This window comes from Phoxinus phoxinus, assembly GCF_949152265.1.
Source record: "Phoxinus phoxinus genome assembly, chromosome: 5".
Lineage (NCBI taxonomy): Eukaryota > Metazoa > Chordata > Actinopteri > Cypriniformes > Leuciscidae > Phoxinus > Phoxinus phoxinus.
Genome location: NC_136880.1, coordinates 33,323,497 through 33,345,035, shown reverse-complemented (window position 1 = coordinate 33,345,035; position 21,539 = coordinate 33,323,497). Strand labels below are relative to the sequence as shown.

Below are 21,539 nucleotides of genomic sequence, written 5' to 3'. Positions count from 1 at the left end.
CAAATAAATGCACTGCATGTTTCAGATTGAAGCATGGCACTGTGTTCATTTACACAGTGGCAAAAAATGCTGGATAGTTTCATGTTCGAAAATAAAGAAATCAAGGCATACAATATAGTATTGTAATTTTACAGTTACTACAAATAAAATAATTTTTCTTTTAAATAAATACTAGATTGTTTTCACGGTACAATAGTATTACAAAAAAAGTTTTTATATAATTTTTTTTATAATACTTAATAAAAAAGTAATACAAATTATTATTATTTTATAGTCAAGATTGAATGGGTCAAAAACACTGGGAATGTGGTCTATGAAAACTAGTGAAAATTGTTTTGGTTTTTTTCTGTTCACTTTATGGTTACTAAAAGAGTGTGAACACCCACATTTTTCAAGTTTTTCCAAATTATCAAGTTTGAGAAAAGAAAATCTTCAGAGTAAAAAGTAATTTTTAATGTTTAGTTTAAATTATTTTTAGTTTATATGCAGATGCTTTCTTCAAGAAAATCACCCCAATCATTCTAGAAATATTATATTTTTCCAAATATCGCAACTTAAAGGAATAGTTCACTTCAAAATGAAAATTCTGTCATCATTTTCTCACCCTCAAGTTGTTTCAAACCTGTCTGAATTTCAAAGATATCAAAGGAAGATATTTTGAAGAATGTCAGTAACCAGACAGTTGATGTACCCCATTGACTTCCATAGTAGGAAAAAACCCGCTATGGAAGTCAATAGGGCCCATCAACTGTTTGGTTTACCAACATTCTTCAAATATCTTCTCTTGTGTTCAGCAGAAGAAAGAAATTCATACAAGTTTGAAACAACTTGAGGGTGAGAAAATGATGACAGATTTTCCATTTTGAAGTGATATATTCCTTTAAGTCACCTGGTGAAAATTCCAGTATTTTTTAATTAGCAGAAAAAACAAAATAATCGCAATGCCAGTCTTTTTTTATATTATTTTATATCGTGCAGCCCTATCGACCAACGGGTTTTTTTCAATGACTGATTATGCGCACTTTATTTGATTTCCTTAAACCTGAAAATTTTATTCTTGTGCAGATAGAGTGAGAAAAGCTAAAAAGCTAAATCCATGCATTAACTAAAGCATCTTATTCTGTGCCGGTGGGCCTTTTTTTTTTACTACAAAACTTTTACTACGACTCTGCATCCGTGCTGTGTCAGCATGCTTCTCAACAGGGACTTCTACAGGAGCTATTCTATCGCCACTAACAGCCTGTCACAGCCAGCATGATATACTCATTATACTGATATCCAGCGCTATATTTGTGTCGGCCTGTCCGTTTCCAGGCCTCTCGCAACCTTAAAGGTCATGTTCTGTCAGGATAGTTTACACACTGCTAGGTTTTCGCTGCACCACTGTCACATTCAATGACTGAGAGACTGGTATAAACAACTAATTTCACACATACTAGTTTAGGTAATATCTCCAGAGAATTATCTCCTCTGTGAAGTGGTGTGGCAACACTGTCTCTTATCTCCTCACCTGTCAATCTCACATGCAGTTTCTCCTCTAGCCTCCTTTAACACCTCTTCTCCCTTCTCTCTCTGTGGTTTTCGGTTACATTAGAGCGCTGAGGTCATGACAAGAACGTGACTTCTGCCTGAGCATTCTGCTTCCTCTGTGTCTGCCGAGGTCTCTGTCGCCCTCCCTGTCCCTGTCTCGGCCGAGGTGGGAGCGCGGGACGAGCCCTGACAGAAAGCGTTTGGCCCTGCTGGTCAAGCTCTCTCGGCGGGCCGCTGAGGGGGACCCCTCCGTCCAGCCGGGCCCCAGGCTGTGGCCCCGGGCCGCTCTCACAGCCGCTTCTAGGAGGTCATTGGTGCGGTGGTCCAGAGAGACGGAGAGCTCCAGGTACAGGCAGCCAAACATCATTGCGCTGGAGTGCGCCTCTGAGAAAGAAAGAGAGAGAGAGGTTGAGTGATACAGATGCAGATGGAGTTTGACAATCTCTTGTCATATCAACACAGATTAGCGTTAGATAACTGAATCAATTGAGTGTGACTTAATGGAGCACGGAGGGGCTCTAGGAAAGGAGAAATAAAGGCTAAATGCTTGCCGTGTGTGGGGGTGTGTTTGTTCGGAGGTGTGTGGACAGGATTGAATTAGATCACTTTAGATTTCGACTAGACGGCACCATTGTGAATAAGTGACATGACCTGAGAGAAGAAACAAGCAGATGAGGGGGAGACAGAGAGAAAATCACGGGAAACAGACAACATTTACCATGCCAATCCACAGATGAGGTGTAGCTTTATAAGTGGTGTATCATGAAAATTGACTTTTTGTAAAATAAACATTTCAGTTTTAGAATTAGATACTTCAGATGGTAGAGTATAACTAACAAGAAGCCCACCGAACGTCGTGCTGATCCTGACTGTAGGTTATTGTAGCCTTCTGAAAGATCTCAACCTTAGAAATAAGTGGCTTGATGTTTATGGCATTCTTGTTTACAAATTAAACCATAGCAGTTTGTGTGACACATTTCAGCATGGATTGTTTTGGGAATCTGTTACAGGCTTTGCAAACCCAGACAGCAACATAGTGTCAGCCCAGATCTGGTACACGTGTATTTCACACGTACCAGATGTGGGCCGGATCTGGGCAGACACTATGTTGCTGTCTGGGAAGAGGCTGCTATTGAGAGGATGGAACAGTGAACCTACAAGCCGTTAGCAAGTGTTGTTACTTATTTCATATGCAAAGAGGCTTCACAACAGAGTTCAGTTACATGGAGGTCTTAAAGGTACAGTAGCAAATAAAGCCTGTTTAATCATAAAGATCCAGTATAGTTGGCACAGGGTCTATGCAAAGCCATTTACATTGTGAAAGATTTACATTGTGGAAAACATAAACTACACATTTAAAACTTTGGGGTCAGAAATATTCCTTTTTGGAAGCCATTACAGTTTTTCTCAATCACTTTGGCTCAATTTTAGAATGAGACTTTTTTTTCTCTCAAAACAATAAGTTCATGTCTCTGAACAATTAGTTTCTTGTTCACATCAGATTTGGATTTTTATTCATTTAAACAATTTGCATGTGTTTTGGCACATGTGTGCAAAAGAGTACCGGTAAGTACAATTGTCTACAATATGCACATCTAAATGCGCATGGCTTGTTGATCAAAACTGATGAGTTGATTCTCAGTGAAACTGTCAAACTCTTCACAACTTCTAAACATTCTTTCATCACGTGAGCCTCCACATGCAAAATGATCAATCAAAATCTGTCAGACATGCATGTATATTCCATAAATACCTATGTCTGCTGACATAGGTATTAATGGCCTGCCATTGTAGTGAAATAGAAATATTTCAAATCGTTCCAATCAACCAATCAATTTTGGAAGCATACAGTAGGCTATATGGAGTTTGCCCAGCACAATAACTGCCATTTTTGAACATGCAGGAATATCTAAATCCATAAACAGCAACAGCAGTTTATTTTTGTAGAACTGAAAATACACAGTTGCTTGTCGTGGAAGAGTAATAGGAAGATATAGAATGTGTGGTGTTAGGGGAAGACATACTGTAATAGAATACGTAAAAATTAATGTACAACATTTCTACAAATATTTGCTGTATAAAAATGTTCAGTCCCACTTTATATTAGGTGTCTTTAAGACAAAACTGACATTATTGTATTGTGTAAAAAAAACACAGTGTCAACTAAAAAGTAGAAAGCGTGTGAAATTTGTATTTAACAAATATTTCCACGGTGAAAAAACATCTAAACATTTTGTGACCAGTACGGCTCACACGCTGACAAAAATACTTTTTATTTTGGTGGCTTTGGCCAATTTACAGACACAAAAACTAGGTTTTGATTTGAAGCATGAACCAAATGTTTTGGGTGAGTAACTATTTTGCAGAGATGCTATAGAGTTCTGATGTTCCAGCAAACAGTTGTGACAATTGCACTTACAGTTTAGAGAATGTTAAGACAGTTTCGAAAAATGTGCCAAAGCGATTGAGAAAAACTGTAATACTTTTATTTACCAAGGATGCATTAAATTGATGTACAAAAGTGACGGTAAAGTCATTTATAATTTATTTATATTTAAAAATATGGCTGTTCTTTTGAACTTTCTACATCAAACAATCCTGAAAAACTATCTCTGTCTCCACAAAAATATTAAAGCAGCACACAACTGTTTTAAACATTGATTAAAAATAAGAAATGTATATTGAGCATCAAATCAGCATATTTGAAGGATTTTTGAAGGATCATGCGACTGGAGTTATGGCTGCTGAAAATTCTGCAAGAAATACATATATTAAAGTGTAAACCGGTTGCAATAATATTACACAATATAGTCAAACATAAGGGAAAATAATAAATGATAAAAGACGCAGGATATTCCCCCGATAAAACAATGGACCCTGTTATCTTTAAAAAAAGAGAGAGAGAAGAAAAAGAAGGAGAACCATTTGTTGTGCCCCAGCAGACAGGAGATTTATTGTATGCGTGTAGCATTACAGTCCAGAGTTGTAAATTCTGTTTATGGCTATAGACTCATCCACTTGCATAAGGTTATTCGTCTCCGTTTCAATGATTTAGCCTTTATAACCTTAGAGCATGTACGCATCCAGAGTCTGTGTGCCTGTTTAAATACGGCTTGAATGTCAGCATCAAATAGCTGACTCGCAAATACAGAATGTAAATTAAACCCATTTACATGAAGCTGAGTACACAGTGTGTGTGCGCTTGTGTGTTTGCATCGGATGCAGGAAGCGAGATATGGACAGAAAAAGATTCAGAACATTTCCGAATCGATGACCACACTAGCTGCAGCACCCGGAGGAATAAATATGCTGAGCACAGATGTGTCCGCATAACCGTCCTCTGTACATCATACAAGGTCCTTTTCTCCGTGCCACACCAATCTGATGTGCTTGTTAGTGGTGCTTACTGACGCTCATACTTGGGGTTAAAGGTTTGGACAAACCCCTAAGCCTAAGTGTTCGACTTTGTTTGGAGCATAACTCAGTTTGGAGCATAATACAGTTTGTGCTCTGGACATGAATGATGCATTCAAATTGTGCAGCTTGAGAAGAGTGCTATCAAAGTGTCTTTAAAAGGCACTCTGTGGCCATTTCTGTAAGAGCTATTTTCTGTTTTACATGAATAGCAATATACCATAATTTCTAAAACTGTTTGTTTCAAGTATGCAATCAAATCTGATATCAACGGTCAACTCAGTCCAGTTTAAAAGAAACATACACTATTATGTACAATTTGGGGGCCAGTTATGTCATACATAACCACGTATAGCAATCATTTAGAACTTAATAGCATCCAATGGTCAATGCCCCTGCAACCACCCAAAACAACAAAAGCCACCATTGCAATTAATCGTTGCCCAGTGCGCATATATATATATATATATATATATATATATATATATATATATATATATATATATATATATATATATATATATATATATATAATCCACGCTCTATATAGCACCAATATACAGAGAGTGCAGGCATATAGAAATGGGTGATATAAATGTATATAAATGTCCTCATTGCTTTGATTCGCCATTCCTTTGCCATGCAGTTGTTCATAATATGGAAGATGAGCAGCAAAATCATTTGACTGCTGAAACAGAAGAATACAGCTTATACTGGATGTAATTTTCCAAAAGAATAGAGCACCTCTGATGTCATCCCTCCCCATGGCACCGCCCTGTTATCAGCTCTAATACATAAAAGTGCCTGCACACCATTTTCGTAATGATTACAACACACTAAGCTTTACTTTTTCCTTATCCTCCTTATCACAGTCCTGCAAACACATGGCACAGGGGGTTCACTTCACCACGCAGGCGAAGGAGAGAATTAGAGAAAGAAAGGTGTGAGGGAGAGAATATGAGAGCGTGTACTAACATTGGCATACTTAAACACACACACACACACACACACACACACGCACGCACACACATGAAGATAGTAACACCAGCACATTGTGGGTGAGAGATAATGCAGAGCAAACACACAAAAAAATGTCCCAAACATGCCAAGCATTAGAGAGAGAGAGAGATTGAGAGAGAGAGAGAGAGAGAGAGAGAGAGAGAGAGAGAGAGAGAGAGAGAGAGAGAGAGAGAGAGAGAGAGAGAGAGAGAGAGAGCTTATATTTATGCTTATAAAATGTAAGGGTAGGTAATTTTTATTTACATGTATATAAACACTTTTTGCTCAACTGGTTGAACATCCCTGATAGCAATCAATAATAGAAGTGGTCTAAATATTAAAACATGTACTCATATCTTCTGTGGAAGTCCAAAATCAATGCATTCAATCATTGTGACTCATATTTAGGCTATGCGTTTCTGTCAAAACGATTAAAAATTATCATATATATAATAATAATAATAATATTATAGTATGTCCCAGCAACCACTAAAAACATTATTGCAACCACCCACCATTGTGTATTTTCAAATGCAATTTCTTCACAATCTAGATGTAGACATTTGTTTTTTAAATACCGTGGCAGAAACCACTAAAATTAAATTGAACTGACTTGAGTTAAAAAAAATCTGTATTTAATTTGCATTAAAAATTTACACTTGAAACAACACTGAAACAAAACTGTATCTGCCCTGCTGAGAAAACAGCAGAAAAGAGAATCTATATACCATTTCAGCCCCTAATGTGTCCACTTAACCAATGCACGTCTCCTAGCAGCACCTGTTCATGGCGATAAGCTGAGTGATTTCTTCTTGCCAGGAATCCACGAAGCCCCTTATATAAATACGGCCAGATGGAGATAGAAGCATTTAGACAAAAGCTGAGTCACAGCAGCAAGGTTAATATAGATGACTCATAAGTGTGGCAGACAGAGGTGGACCACAGGGGACCTTGTGTGGACTGTGTTTTTCGAAATACCTGTTGAATTATGGGATCTGTACTCTAAATTACTATATTAAAGTTTCACAATTTTCTGCTATTATTCTCCCAGCATTTAAAGTTGCCATGAAATGACTGTATACTTTCTAAATGCATGTTATTGATCTAACTGTTAATGATTCATCCATGCATTTTATGTATTTATTTTATCTCGTCATTTTTAATCTAAATGACATGGCTCAATATTTTGGTAAAACTTTCTGGTTATGTATGCCGAACTTCTCCAATCATTTTAGTCCACTTAAACCCCACCTCTTTCTTACGATTGACTGGAATCTCAATCAGAAACCGATGGATATCAGCACCAAGTCCTCGCACTACATTTTTTATTTTCCAATAATACGTATCACTCAGATATACGGAAAAAAGATCTGTCACTACTTCCGTTTTATCACAACTTTAACATACCGACCATTTTTATTTTGTTTTATTAATAATCTCAGCCTTAGCAGTGCGCTGTCTATTTTCAGGGAAAATAATATACTTGAAAATAAAATAAAAATTATTTTAGAAAATGTAAAATTAGCTTATTACATTTTTTTTTTTTTAAACCTCCCATTGAGTCTCATCGGCATTCAAAGTCTCACATGACCACACTGGTAGCCTACAGCAGTGTGACACAAAAAAACTAGTTTGCTCCAATTATAAATGGAGCTCTTAGCACCGAAAACACTTGATATTGACATATGCCCTATTTCTATTTTTGACAGTCTGTAAAGCATCAGACACTAATTTTCTTTCTTATACTTCCTCATATGTGGATATTGGATACAATACAAATACAGTAAAAACAACAATATGGTGAAATATTATTACTATTCACAATAGCTGTTTTCTATTTTAATATATTTTAAAATGTAATTTATTCCAGTGATGGCTAAACTGAATTTTCAGCATCATTACTCCATTCTTCAGCTTCACACAATCCATCAGAAATCATTCTAATATGCTGATTCAGAGCTCACAATCTTTTCTTTTTATTATCAATGTTGAATTTATTTTTATGTTTAATATTTTTATGGAAACCGTGATACATTTTAAGGTATTCTTTGTTGAATAGAAAGTTCAAAAGAACAATTCTAAAATTATAAATGTCTTTACTGTCTCTTTTGATCAGCTTATAAGGTGTCTTTGCTGATAAAAGTATAATTTAAAATTATAATTAAAAAATTTCACATTACTATCGTTCTCTCTTTCTCTCTATCTCCTTTTCTCTGTTTTAGTATCTCTGCATCTGTATTTGGGTTTACAATGTTTAATTCACAGTAAAACGCTATTCTTTCACTTGACCTAAAACCCTATTCTTTTAATTCCCTGCATGTAATCTCTGCCAGCCATGCAACATGCGTTGAATCGCATTGAATTATGGGATCTGTGCTCAAAGACGTAGATTAAAAACAAGCCTACCCTCTGTGCTGATCTCACGGGAGCGCACAAGGTCACTCTTGTTGCCCACTAGGATGATGGGGGTGTGCGGCAGCGTCTCCCTCAACAGTAGGCGGAGCTGGGCGATCCGGTGAAAGCTACGCCTGTCCGTCAACGAGAACACCAGGATGCACACCTCGCATTGCAGGATGGACAGCTCCTGCCAATCACATCAAATCAAATCACAGACATACCAATTACAGCAGAGCTCAACTATGAGTGCTTATTATACAGGCTATTTACAGAGTATTACATAATTATTTGTCATTGGTACGGTAGGTCAGTAATAAGAGGAGGATCATTTTTGCTAGTGCGGGGCTCAGGGGTGTTTGTGTCCACGAAAAAGAGGATTAGCGGGATTTAAGAAGGATAACCTCAAATCTAGGATGGCTTTGTTGTTGTTCCAGCTCACAATTTCAGCATTGCTGCCGCCACTGAGCTCAGGTGTGTTCGAAACGGCAGCAGATGCATCAGTCAAGCGGTTACCCCCCGAGAACCTCACCGCGGACGCATTAAAGCGTCAAAGTACGGCCACACAGGGCTCGGGCTTTCTCTTCTTGCCAGCTATGACAAGACTGCTGTCACTCTATCTTTAATGAACTGAGGGTAGAAAGAAAATGTTTCCGTCCCCTATGGAACGCTTCCTATTTAATTTCCTACACAGAAAGAGGAACAGATAAATAGATGGAAAGCCTGTGTCCTACATCCCCTTTTCCCCAAAGGCGAATTCCAGCCCTCTGGAGAGGTGCCTAAAAAATTCTCATTGCAGCCAAGCCAATCGCACTCGGCCCCGGAGGGTGCGATTCACACAACCTCAGAAACGCAGAGTTTCTCTGGAGAGGAAGAGTCTATTGGGGCGGAAGCAACGGGGAAGAGGGGGGCTCAACCACCTGCCACAACCCCACGCAGGAAGGGCACGGGGAGAAGGCTCTCTCCGCTGAGGAGCAGACACGTATCTTGATGAGCGGAGAAGACAGCAGGACACGGTCGATAGTGCTCATCGTGATGGAGGGGCTCTCAGGGGCCGGCCGGGCAAAGTAAAAGGTCTTTCCATCAGAGAAACAAGACGAGAGAGTACAGCAGTATCTAACTAATAACATCGAGCTCTTCCACCAAAATACAGGCCCATCTGTCACTGTCTGCCCTTTCATGACCAGATATACACACACAATGATAGCTTTTAATGGCTCTGAGTACAAACAGGCAGGTATGCGTGTGAAAATGTATAGCCTACAGTGGTATTGCAACACACACTCTTATTACACTGTGCATTATCACACAAACTGAGTGATTATAGTCATGAAACACACACACACACATAAAATCCGTATCATGCTGTCAGCAAATATGCCTGCCAGCTTTTTTGTCCTCCTGTACAGATTTAGATTATTAAATCCTGCACTCTTAATAAATGCTGAAATGGTCAATATATATCAACCCTATAACAGCAGGTTAATGAAAACCTTCACGCTAATCCATCTAAATGCTCATCCACACGCCATGGTGCTTTTTGTACAAACATATTTACCGTTATGAAGTGCTTGTGTGTGTCAGGAAGATTAATTTGGTATGTATAATGTTGCAAAAAGACTTAATTAAAAGGAACAAAATATCCCTTTGACTATTTCTCCACCAGAATCTCACACTGAGCATATTCTGTTTAAACGTATCTTCTTTAAAATTGTAGTGCAGTTTCTGATGTTAAGTAAGCAATTTGTAGGTTGAATTCCCCTTAGAGTCAAAGCGCTGCGTTGATCTCAAATATTGCTCTGTTAGTTGTAATTGCAACATAAAATGTGTTCAAGTTATTTTGGTAGGAGTAAAATGGACTCTCAGGACAATTTTATATTTCTTTATTTTTCACTTCCCCAAAAAGCCAGGAAACGTTTCAGTCCTAATTCAACATAATGAAGAGCAAAAAATACACATTAGGTGTGTCTGATGGATGGATGGATGGATGGATGGATGGATGGATGGATGGATGGATGGATGGATGGATGGATGGATGGATGGATGGATGGATGGATGGATGGATGGATGGATGGATGGATGGATGGATGGATGGATGGATGGATGGATGGATGGATGGATGGATGGATGGATATGTTTAATGTAACAAAAGTATATGCTTACGGTATGATTGTGTGTCATTTATTCTGTACAACAAAACATGAAAATCTCCTCAAGTAATGTTATAACCATTTACCGAAACATTGAAAACTGCTATTCTAACACCCAAAGCAAATTCCAGAGGGAACTCAAGGCTCACAAACTGAACAGTTCTATTGAAGATAAACAATCCCTTGGAAATCTATCTTTCAATTCCCTTTGGTGCCACTAGTGGTACAGAAATCACACTTCAGCCTCAAAACCCTGAAATTGTTTCTCTCTGTTCCTGTTGCTGTGGTTAAGCCTTTGGTTGAGAGAAAAAAAAATGAGTTTATGGTAGGTCATAAAGCAGATTAGAATCAGGGGAAAACATGGAATTAAAATGTCCCGCAACTCATCTCCCACAGTGAACCCATTCCCAAGAACCGTGTTCCTTCTCTACTGGGTCATTTAACACACCTTCTTCTGGCCACGTCTGGCACAGGAAGATTACATGGAAATCAGGCCAGGGCTTGGTCCATGAGCCAATACAGAGAAAACATTGCAAAACATTGTATTTCATCTGTATTTCGGTCTTCTTTCCCAGTTAAATTTTATTTATTTAAACAAGATCAACTTTATTGAGAAGAGAGTATATGAAATAAATATAAACATACAAAAATGACAATAAAAAAAAAATTATATAATTAAATATATAAAAAAACAATTAAATATCATTATATTATGAATATCATATTAGATAATTAAATATATTATTAAATATTATCAAATAATTAATCCATCCATTTTCCAAACCGCTTGTCCTATGTAGGGTTTTGGGAATGCTGGAGCCAATCCCAGCATCTTGGTCCGTGGGCTGGGAGACTCCGGATGGCTGTTATTAAATAATATTAATATTGAATAATTATTACATAATTAAATAAATACATAAAATGACACACACATAGATTAAGTATAAGACATAGAATACATTTAGTATAACAAGCATATGAAATATTATATTTCAATATGGAGAGGGATTTCACGGTGGATAAGAGACTTTAATTTCTTACTCCGTAGGGCGGAGAGGTCGAGTCTAATAATTGGATGTTGAGACTTAACCGTGTGGCGAGTTTGTTTCTGTGCACCAGAATGAGGTCCACACCCCTGCAGATAGTCACCACAGACCATCTGTCCACACATCCCCTCCTCCCAAACATACACACTTGTCCCAAGATCCCACACACAGACTTACAGTACACCATCCCGTCTAAAAGTGCTTTCTCAGCCACTGAACAAGCCAATCCTGCTGCCATAAACACAAAGCACACATACCTCCACAGAAATAAAAACCCGCTTTCTCTGCCAAGCACACGATCATCAAAGAAAAAAACATTTCCCTAATGAACGTTACAAAAAGCTCACAGTCCATAATGACACTAGGGCTGAGCTGTAGCACACTGTACTTAAGCATAAGGCTCCCAGCAGTACACTACACACTCTGAGTGAGATAAACAGACGTAAACTTCACACATTTACAAACTCCACACCGCCTTTGTCAGAGTTCACACACAATAGCCCCTACCCAGTAAACAAAAACCATATGAGCCACTTAGCATCATCAATATTTCACCTCAAAGTAATCTATTAATTATAGCCAAGTCGAATAGCCCTAGTCTGCCAGCTCATGACATGTCTGTCAACCACACAGTGACAGGAAATGGTAGACATCTTGTGTCGTTTGCTCTGGGCTATGTTTAGAATGGAATACTAGCTCATACTGCACAGTATATGCTGTATATTACCTGCATACTATTTTATGAAAATAGCATATAAGTATAATATATATATATATTATGCAGTAATATGCAAAGATAAACATTTCAAATAGCAGAATAGTAGAATGCAACATTACTTTGTAACGTTGCATGTTTAATGTCTGAAATGAATGCTACTGCTTAAGGGCTAGTTCACCCAAAAATGATATTTCTGTCATCATTTATTCACCCTCATGCTGTTCCAAAAAACATATAAGGCAGAATGACAGCTTTAGTCAGCATTTATTTTCATTGTATGGGAAAAACACTTTGAAAGTAAACATTTTTTATGTTTCAGAAGTAAAGTCAGACAGGTTTGGAACAACAAGAGATTGAGTAAATGAGGTTAATAACACGCATCCGTACTCTATCTATCTATCTATCTATCTATCTATCTATCTATCTATCTATCTATCTATCTATCTATCTATCTATCTATCTATCTATCTATCTATCTATCTATCTATCTATCAATCTATCTATCAATCTATCTATCAATCTATCTATCTATCTATCTATCAATCTATCTATCAATCTATCTATCAATCTATCTATCAATCTATCTATCTATCTATCTATCATCAAATTTGTTGTGGATACTGTGGTCCACAATGAGGTGGGCATTGAACCTCCTTTTTCAGTGTATAAACAAGTTGTTTATACACTGGAAAATGGTAATGGTAAATGGACTGCATTTATATAGCGCTTTCACAGACCCAATGGCCACCAAAGCGCTTTACATTTTGCCTCACATTCACCCATTCACTCATACACCGACGGCGGTGTCAGCCATGCAAGGCGCCATCCAGCTCGTCGGGAGCAGCTGGGGTTAGGTGTCTTGCTCATGGACACCTCGACACTTGGTCAGGTGGAACTGGGGATTGAACCACCAACCTTCCGGTTTGTAGACGACCTACATGAACCACTGAGCCACTGCCGCCCCAAAAAGGAGGTTCAATGCCTACAGCATTGTGGGCCACAGTATCCACAACAATTAAGACAAATGTAGTAGATCAACTGCACAGAACAATAGTTAATAGTGCACTATTCCAAGTTTTGTTTCATTTCAAGTCTTCAATTCAAAGTGGCCAATAGTTAAATTAAACAGTTCACACCCTATTTAGGCTGCAAATTGATTTCAAGTTGAGTTTTTGGCTCATGTAGTTGACATAGGTGAACAGAGAGGTTAGAGCAAGCTGATGCCTCCCGTGCTGGAACTCACTCATGCTGGAACATAGAAAACGGAGCAGCGACGCGTGACGCAATTCCCATTGCCTAACGGTTGGTCGGGTGACGGAATGCGTCCTCGGCCTGCGTAAGGACGTTACTGACCAGCTATTTTAGGAAAGAGAATGACTTATTAAAGCCATTCTTCCCCCCGCTGTCACAAGCACTTCAAGTCTCAGAGCTAACTGAGGCTAGACTCGGGGCAGTGTACGTGATTGTACAGTGCGTTTGTGAGAATGTGCATGTTTGAATGAATGCCTGTGCGTAATCCAAACTCTAATTGGGCTGATGTGTCAGGTGTAGATGGGTGAACTTAGGAGAATCTGCTACAGAACCAAAATAGACCTGCATCCTCTGCAGCTACTAGTGATGCAGCACTGTGTGAAAATGAGTTCATTCACTCTCACTCTCTCATGCTCTCTCTCCAATTCTCCATGGTTCAGTGAATGCAGTAAGTTGACAGTGAGGCTGCAGTCCACAGAACAGACTGCAGCGTTAGAGTAAACTTACTGCACCCTCTTCACCGCATCCAAATATGCTGACCTTGTTTCACAATAAGAAAAGTGCTGACCTTCACTGGGTCTAAGATATTAATTAATGCTTACATTTTGTCTTAAAGATACTCAAGGGATAAATGCTTATATTGCTTCTTCTTTTTTTCACTACAAGGAGTGTACGATTTGGACAACAACAAAAAACATACTTCAATTTAAACACATTGTGAGAAATTTGATAAACATTTAACATAGCATTTTGCTTCTGCCTGGATCAAAGAAAATCACAAAAGGCATAAAATCATTGAATGAGCAGGACCAGCATCCAAAAGAGTGTGCGAAACAACAAACCGGTAAGAAATAATTCAATTTGAAGCAATGCCTCATATATTTGAGTCATGTTTTGCCCGCATTCTGCTGCAAATATATTGAGTTACTCTTAAGCAAACCATGCCGTATTCTCACACTTTAGTTTGATTTTAGAGGGTCAGTTTGAGTGTTCACATTTAAGCCAAAATGTTTTTGTTCGTCCTTGAGACATTTATGTAAATACAGCCACAAATACAGTACTTCGAGCTTGTGTAGCAGATCATTTATTTCTAACTTTTTTGGAGTATGTATTGTACACCCACATACCCTTCAAAAACGCTCCAGCTACTCATACAAGTACTTTTTGACTTCTAATATACTAGATATCATTTAGCTTTTATTCACATATTCATTCAAATTCATCAACTCACACATTATTTGTGGTAAACAGCAGCTCAAGCATGTTCCCTTGAGAACCAATGAGGATCATTCTCGTGTGTTACACAGCAAGTTTGAGCTTCCGCAAGAGGCTTGCTCTTGCGCATCAAGCAGGTTCGGTTGAGTTTCTGTTAATGTTCGCTGATCAATGTATATGTGAATAAAAGCCTAAATTCAATCTGTTCGTCATATAAAGCGATTGAGTCTTATCAGAAAATTTTGGACTAAACCGCTCAATTCATATTGATTAGTTTTACGATCTCTTTATGAACTTTTTGAAGCCTCAAAGTGGTAGTTGTGTAGACTGATGGTTAGAAAGGTCTCAAATTTTTAATCTTCATTGTGTTCTGAAGATGAACGAAAGTCTGATGGGTTTGGAACAACAATGAGGTGAGAAATAATGACAGCATATACATTTCTGGGTGAACTAACCCTTTAAGGAACAAAACAAAATCTTGTGATTAACAACTTAATCTTCTGACAGCCCTAATTTTATTCTATTGTCATGATTTCTGTTGAAGCTAAATCAAAATCTTTCCAAGTACTCCTGTATGGGAGTCATTGTAGTAGACTACAGACAAAACAGAACACCACTAATTCACTTTGAAGCATGCAGTGCATTGCAGACTATATTTTTCTTTAATTAAATCACAGCCTTTTATGGTTTATCATGCAAGGAAATATCGATTTTGATTGGATCAATTGTGCAGCTCTAACTACTACTCCAATAAACCTTGAAATAAACGACAAAGTAACTGTTTACTGACAGACTTCAGCTGAACATTCTTCATGATGAGGCTTCGATCCATAAGCTATACAGATTGAAATCAGTGAACCATAAAGCTATAAGGGCAGCACTGAATCTCTGCATCTGTAAAATTAAAATTAATCACTGCATAGTTTATCTGAGATCCTTTTGTTTGCTATAACCACCGGTAGCCATGGCAACCGGGGAACGGGTATAGAATGCAACGCAGTGGGTGAGGTCAGGGGTCACGTGATGCGATGTGCCACCGAGGAAGAGAGCCGGATGGTTAGACGGAGAGAAAGAGGGATGCTTTGAAAGAGAAAAATGGCATTTTTGGAGATGGAGAAAGAGAAAAGATGGAATGGGGGGAGTCTGGAGTTTTTCCAGCCACTGCTCTCTCCCTCTTTGCCCTGGAATAAATCCAAAACTCGCAGTCATTCTGTGATAGCAGTATCACGACTGACATTCATGCATGTAACAAACAGCATCTGATTTAGGAGAGATCTGATGACACATAAACATCATTTAAAAAAGGTCACATCAATTTTGCCCAGGGATTTGAATAAAATTGAATATTCAAAAAGGACACCTAATACCCCTGTGGTGTGTCAAACATCTATATGCACAACCCAATATCACAAAACATTCACAGGTGTTTGAATACTTTCTAGTGACACACATTAAATAAGCACATGCATCTGTGTGTTCCAGGCAAAATTATCATCATATTTCAGAGTATAAACAGAGCAATGAGTGGATGATACACCCACTACATGCTTTAGCCTGTCATGCGAGCGGGTGTGAAGGAAATACATACATTACACATTAAATAAAACAGCAAGAGTCGAATTTTAACTGGTATTTAGGAGTCTGTGAATGTCCTATGTTTTAAGCGATGGTCAAACCGGTTGTATCATCCAAGAAAGAGGAAAGTGTGGTTGACTAATGAAGAGAGAAGTGAGGTCAGAACTAGTAGAGAGGCATCAATCCCAGACGAAGATGAATGTAAATAATTAAATCACACAGATGCTTCGGATGAGATGGCACTGCTCAAAAGGGTCAGCATCAAAGACGAGTCTAAACAAGCCAACCCCCCCATAATAGTCCCACATTTTCTGACAGATATACACTACATTGTAACATTGTAAATTAATTATTGGGTTTGACCAATTCAGAAAACACAATTCTGCAATACACTGATGCAAAAGCAGGAACCATGACAGGAAAGCTTAATGACACATGCCACAGTGTATTGATCCATTAGATCATTCTAGATTACTGCCAAACAAGTGTCTTTTACAGTGTAAAAGTAGAGGTCATAATTCACTGTGAAATAACAAGGAAACCTGGACATGGCTGATTTTATAGAGGGTACACATAAAATGCTTGTAAAAGGATCTTTAAACCCGGCAGTTACACTTAGCAGAAATTGAACAAATTATGGGAAACTGAAAACAATTTGCCCTAAAGTGAAAGGAAACAGAAATGACAAACAACAGACAAACCTTGGCTGGAGGGTCAAGAGCCGATTTCTCTCATCTTTCTCTGCATCCCATCTTTTTATGTCTCTGTTAACCTCTCTATCCTTCGCTCTCTGTTTTCTTAACCACTCAAAGAGTGTGTCTGCTCAATCAATAGATTTTTACACTAATCGTTTTCTGCACATGTATGCAATGCAATTAAAGCAGCGTTAGACCGTCTGTTTAGTAAATTACTGTTAGACTTAGTTATTAGTGTTGACTAATAACTAAGACTTAGAATTAGTGCTAACACTAAATTAGATTTAGTAAATCTAGTGGTTCAATTCATCCTGTCCCTGCATGGAGTTTTAAAGGGATAATTCACTCACCCACACCTCATTACAAAACTATACCATTTTATTTAATCTGTGAGACATAAAATAAGTTTTTTTGATAAAATATGTCTGTTTTTTGTCCATACAATGGAAGTCAATAACCATAAATGTTTGCTTACCAACATTCTTCAAAATGTCTTCTTTTGTGTTCTGCAGAAGAAAGTCATGCAGGTTTGAAACGACTTATTCAATTATGAATTTTAATTTTTGGATGAATTATCCGTTTAAGTGCTGTAGGTAACAAAATATTGAATAAAAGCCTAAATGCTACTCAGTTATGTATTGGGTGTTTATGTATGTTATGTAAATTATATTATTTTATAATTAAGTCTCAATCAGCACCATAGTTCTTTAGATTTAAGTTTAAGACCATTTCATGACAAACGGAACAAGGGGGCAGAGTCAGACATAAATTCATAAATTATGAAAAGATCATAAATTATGTGCAATCTGTAGCTTGGCAAACTACAGTTTTAAAGTAGCTTCCCCAACACTGCAGTGAAGATATAAGAAGACTAGATTCACATTTCCTAAAGCAAATACCAGCGCACACAAGGATGCAAAAGAATCATGTTAGGTAAGCTCCGGATTTGGGACTTCAGTTCAGTGAAAAATGACACGTTGCATCAGTCACTTTGCTGTTGTCATGACAATAAGTATGAGTCGTGTTTTCTGTCAGATGAATCAACATCTATACATTTTTACGTAACACAGGGATGGGCAAGACCAATCACAATTCAGTATGCATATATTATGATGACGTCACCGCTACTCGTTACAATTTGAATGCTGAACATTCTATCAATGCATATCAGAGGGAAAAGGCTGTAATCTTAAATTTATTCAAAGTAGAACAGAGCACACCTAAGCTGAAAAAAAATTAAAGCAAAACTGCTTTTATGCATATGGGAGAGTTTTTGACTCACCTGTTTCCAACTGTCAAATACTAAAATTGAGCTGTCCTCATCATCCACAGTCACTCGCCGCTGGTAACCCTCATCTACAACACACACACAGATACATCTTTAAAAAACTGACACTCAAGGATAAAATAAAATCAATTAGCATCTCATTTTATTTCTGCAGTTGAGCAGAAACTGGCAATTTCATGGGAACAAATGTATAATAATATATCAGTAGAAAGAACACAAAAGAAGTTTTGAAATGCAAGTTCAGAATTGGACTCGAGACATTGTGTAACAATAATTTAGCTGGTGCAGAATCAATGCACAAGAACACTCAACTCAGGTAAAAAAAAAAAAAAACTGTCTGTGACTGTGTGTCTGATTGGCTCTTTATCCTCTAGTAAATGACATGCTCTGTTTGTGCAGAAAGGGTCTGTGCAGAGGCAGCACTCTTGCTGGTTCTTTCCCACCTCATTAAGACACAAGATGATGAAAGACCTGAAATAAGATGGATGCCTTCACGGCACCCACTCCGCTTTTTCCAATCAAATCCTGAGAGCCTTACACTAGTGATCTCGGGTGTCTGTGAGGTGATAAGTGTGTTTCATCCAAAGCAAATCTAAAAATAGTACAGTCCTTGGCATCCTGACGCTTGATGCTGAGCACAAGAAAGCTGTATGAATATAATATTTACCGGTTGCTTGGGTTTCAGAGTCTATAGAGAGTGATCTGTCTGACAGTCCAGCAAGGCAAAGTGCCAGAGAGGATTTGCCCACTCCGTTTTGGCCCAGTAGGACTATCCGAAGGGGTCCGTGGTACTTCTGCTGCGGCAGTTTTAGGGAAGGCGAATCTTGGGTATTGGTGACGCTGATTTGCGGAGTCGCAGACTCATTGAGCCCAGGCGCCCAATCGTAATCCTCGGAAACAGCCTCCTCTCTCCTCAGCTGATGCTTGATAGGCAGGGGGGTGCTGCCCCTGCGGAGCTGGGGTGCAGCCAAAATAGTTAAGCCATAACCCTGTGAAATCATCAGATGAGATCAAGATGAGACAAGCATCTTCATCCGATCCAACTGAACACCAAGAACAATGTCAGTCCATAACATATCTAAATCAATAATGTATCAAAACAATTCACGTGCAAGGGGGAGGATTGTGATCTTCTGGGACTTAAGTTGTGCAGTGCACATTATGCGAAAGTGGGTCAAAACAATGTGCAGTGTGTCCATTCACATAAACAAGCATCACTTGCTTAGATTTCTAAGAAAGAGTGGCATAGACATCCCAACAGACAAAAAGGACGAGGAAAACAATGGGTTTTCACAGTTTCAATGATGTTGAGGGCTTTGTCCATCTATCTCTATCAAGCAAAATCACCAAGAGAGCTCTTAAACTGTTTACTGTGTATGCTTGTGAGGGCAACTGGCATCAATATTAATATGGCAATTAATCTAGCCGCAGCACTGCAGGTGTGCCGGGGACCTTGTACGCCTGATCCGGTGTCAGACATGCAAGACACACATAGACAGCCAATTATACTAATTGAAAGGAGGTAATTAATTAATCATAGACTTTATTGTGAATCAGACTGTGAAACAATAAGATCTAGTATGATTCTTGGGGTGAGGTAGCCCAAGGCCAGCTCTTAAGTAACAGTTACTTTGAATAACAACATCATTTTGAATATTATATTATCATGAATAGTGAAGTAGTATGCAAATCATTAAGATCATGAATATTTAGTCCACCATACAATGAAGACTTACACATATTATTAAGTTACAGTGATTATCAAGATCACCATAGATATTTTTGACCGTTTTAATCATTACAAAGACACTAAACTGAAATATTACGACTGTCTAAAGGACTGTCTAAAGGAATGTTTTTTTCAAAACACAATCACTCCTACATAAACAAAGTCAGCATAAAGACTGCAGAAGAAGAGAGGGTGTGTACACACCGGCGTATACATCCCAAACCTGTGAAGGATCCTACAACCCCCACACACATATCCAGAAACACACACACACACACGCACGGGAAAGCGTCTTACCTGGTCCGACATCGTTCTTCAGTTCATCCGCTCTCAGTGAGACACTCAGCCGTCCATGTCATGTCACTGAGCGTAAAAACTGCACAGGCGTCGGTGGGGATTGTTACATTACACTCGACTCATATGCCATCACATGGCTGTAGTCTGGAAAAAAAGAAACGCTCCCAATATGACTCTAACCGCGCAAAAATGCTCCTTTTGACTTAATAGTAAACATTTAATCGCTTCCCTGCGACCGGCTGCGCTGCGTGACACCCGTATTACTGTACACCTGTCTCTATAATAGTGGCTTTTCATATGAGAGCGTGTAGCCCCGCCCCCGCACCTCGTAGACACGCCTCTTCATTCCAGCCGGTACCTGAATGCTCCCAATCTCTCTGGATCTCTCTCTGATTCAGGTCAATCTGATGGGCATGGTGAAGAAATATATAAAGATTTATATTCTATTTATCACTATCTTTAGTTCTAGTCCTAAATTCTGCTCTGCAAATTAATGAACTCCTGGTTTGTGGTTTTGTGATTGTTTATAACAGATGTTATTGTTAAACTTCATTAATAAATAACAGGAACAAATGTGCAACGCACTATTAACATTCTAATAACTACTATTAACTTACAAGAAACTCTGATTAATACATTTGTAAATAATAGCACTCAGTTGAATGTGGTAATTAGTTCACTATTAGCTCATCAATAACTCAAGTGTTACCAAATTAATCAGAAGGAATTACTAATTACTAAAACCTCAAAAGCTTTCAATGACTTTGAACCTTACTGAACCTTAGGGAGTTATCATGCTTTTCACTTTATAATACTGATCCAAATAATTAGTAATTCCTTCTGAAGGATTTGGTTTGAGTTTCTTGTTAGTTAATAGTAGTTAGAGTATTATTAATGTGTTACTCATTTGTTCCTGTGTAGTTATTCATTAACAACGGAACAGTATTCTAAAGTGTTACCTTTTTTAAGATTAGCAACATGCATGAGTTGCAGATGCTACTGTACACCCTCTTTTGTGGGTGACAGCAGCTCCAGATTATATAAAAAAGGCATTTGACTTCAGTGTTTATTAGAGTCAAATCAAGTGCTGAGTGCTGTTCTCTCCCTCTTCCTCTCTTTTTGTTGACATGTGTTCAAGCTTTGACCTTGATACTTTGTTTGATTCAGCTTTCCAAGACACATAAAGCGTATCCTCTGAGTTATTTTTCTCTGGCAACCCTGAAGTTTTAAAGCACGAA

At 38.2% G+C, this 21,539-nt stretch overlaps 1 protein-coding gene across 1 annotated transcript; it reads right to left on the bottom strand.

Moving 5' to 3' along the window:
* Positions 1-476: 476 nt before the first annotated feature.
* On the bottom strand, positions 477-20,582 carry rem2 (RAS (RAD and GEM)-like GTP binding 2). The gene is made up of 5 exons (XM_079612515.1): positions 20,302-20,582; positions 18,943-19,264; positions 18,270-18,343; positions 8,350-8,527; positions 477-1,914 (listed from the first exon to the last, which is right to left on the bottom strand). Exons 1-5 carry the CDS (start codon positions 20,311-20,313, stop codon positions 1,586-1,588), a joined length of 915 nt encoding a protein of 304 aa, XP_079468641.1. The 5' UTR covers positions 20,314-20,582; the 3' UTR covers positions 477-1,585.
* Between the last annotated feature and the right edge of the window lie 957 nt (positions 20,583-21,539).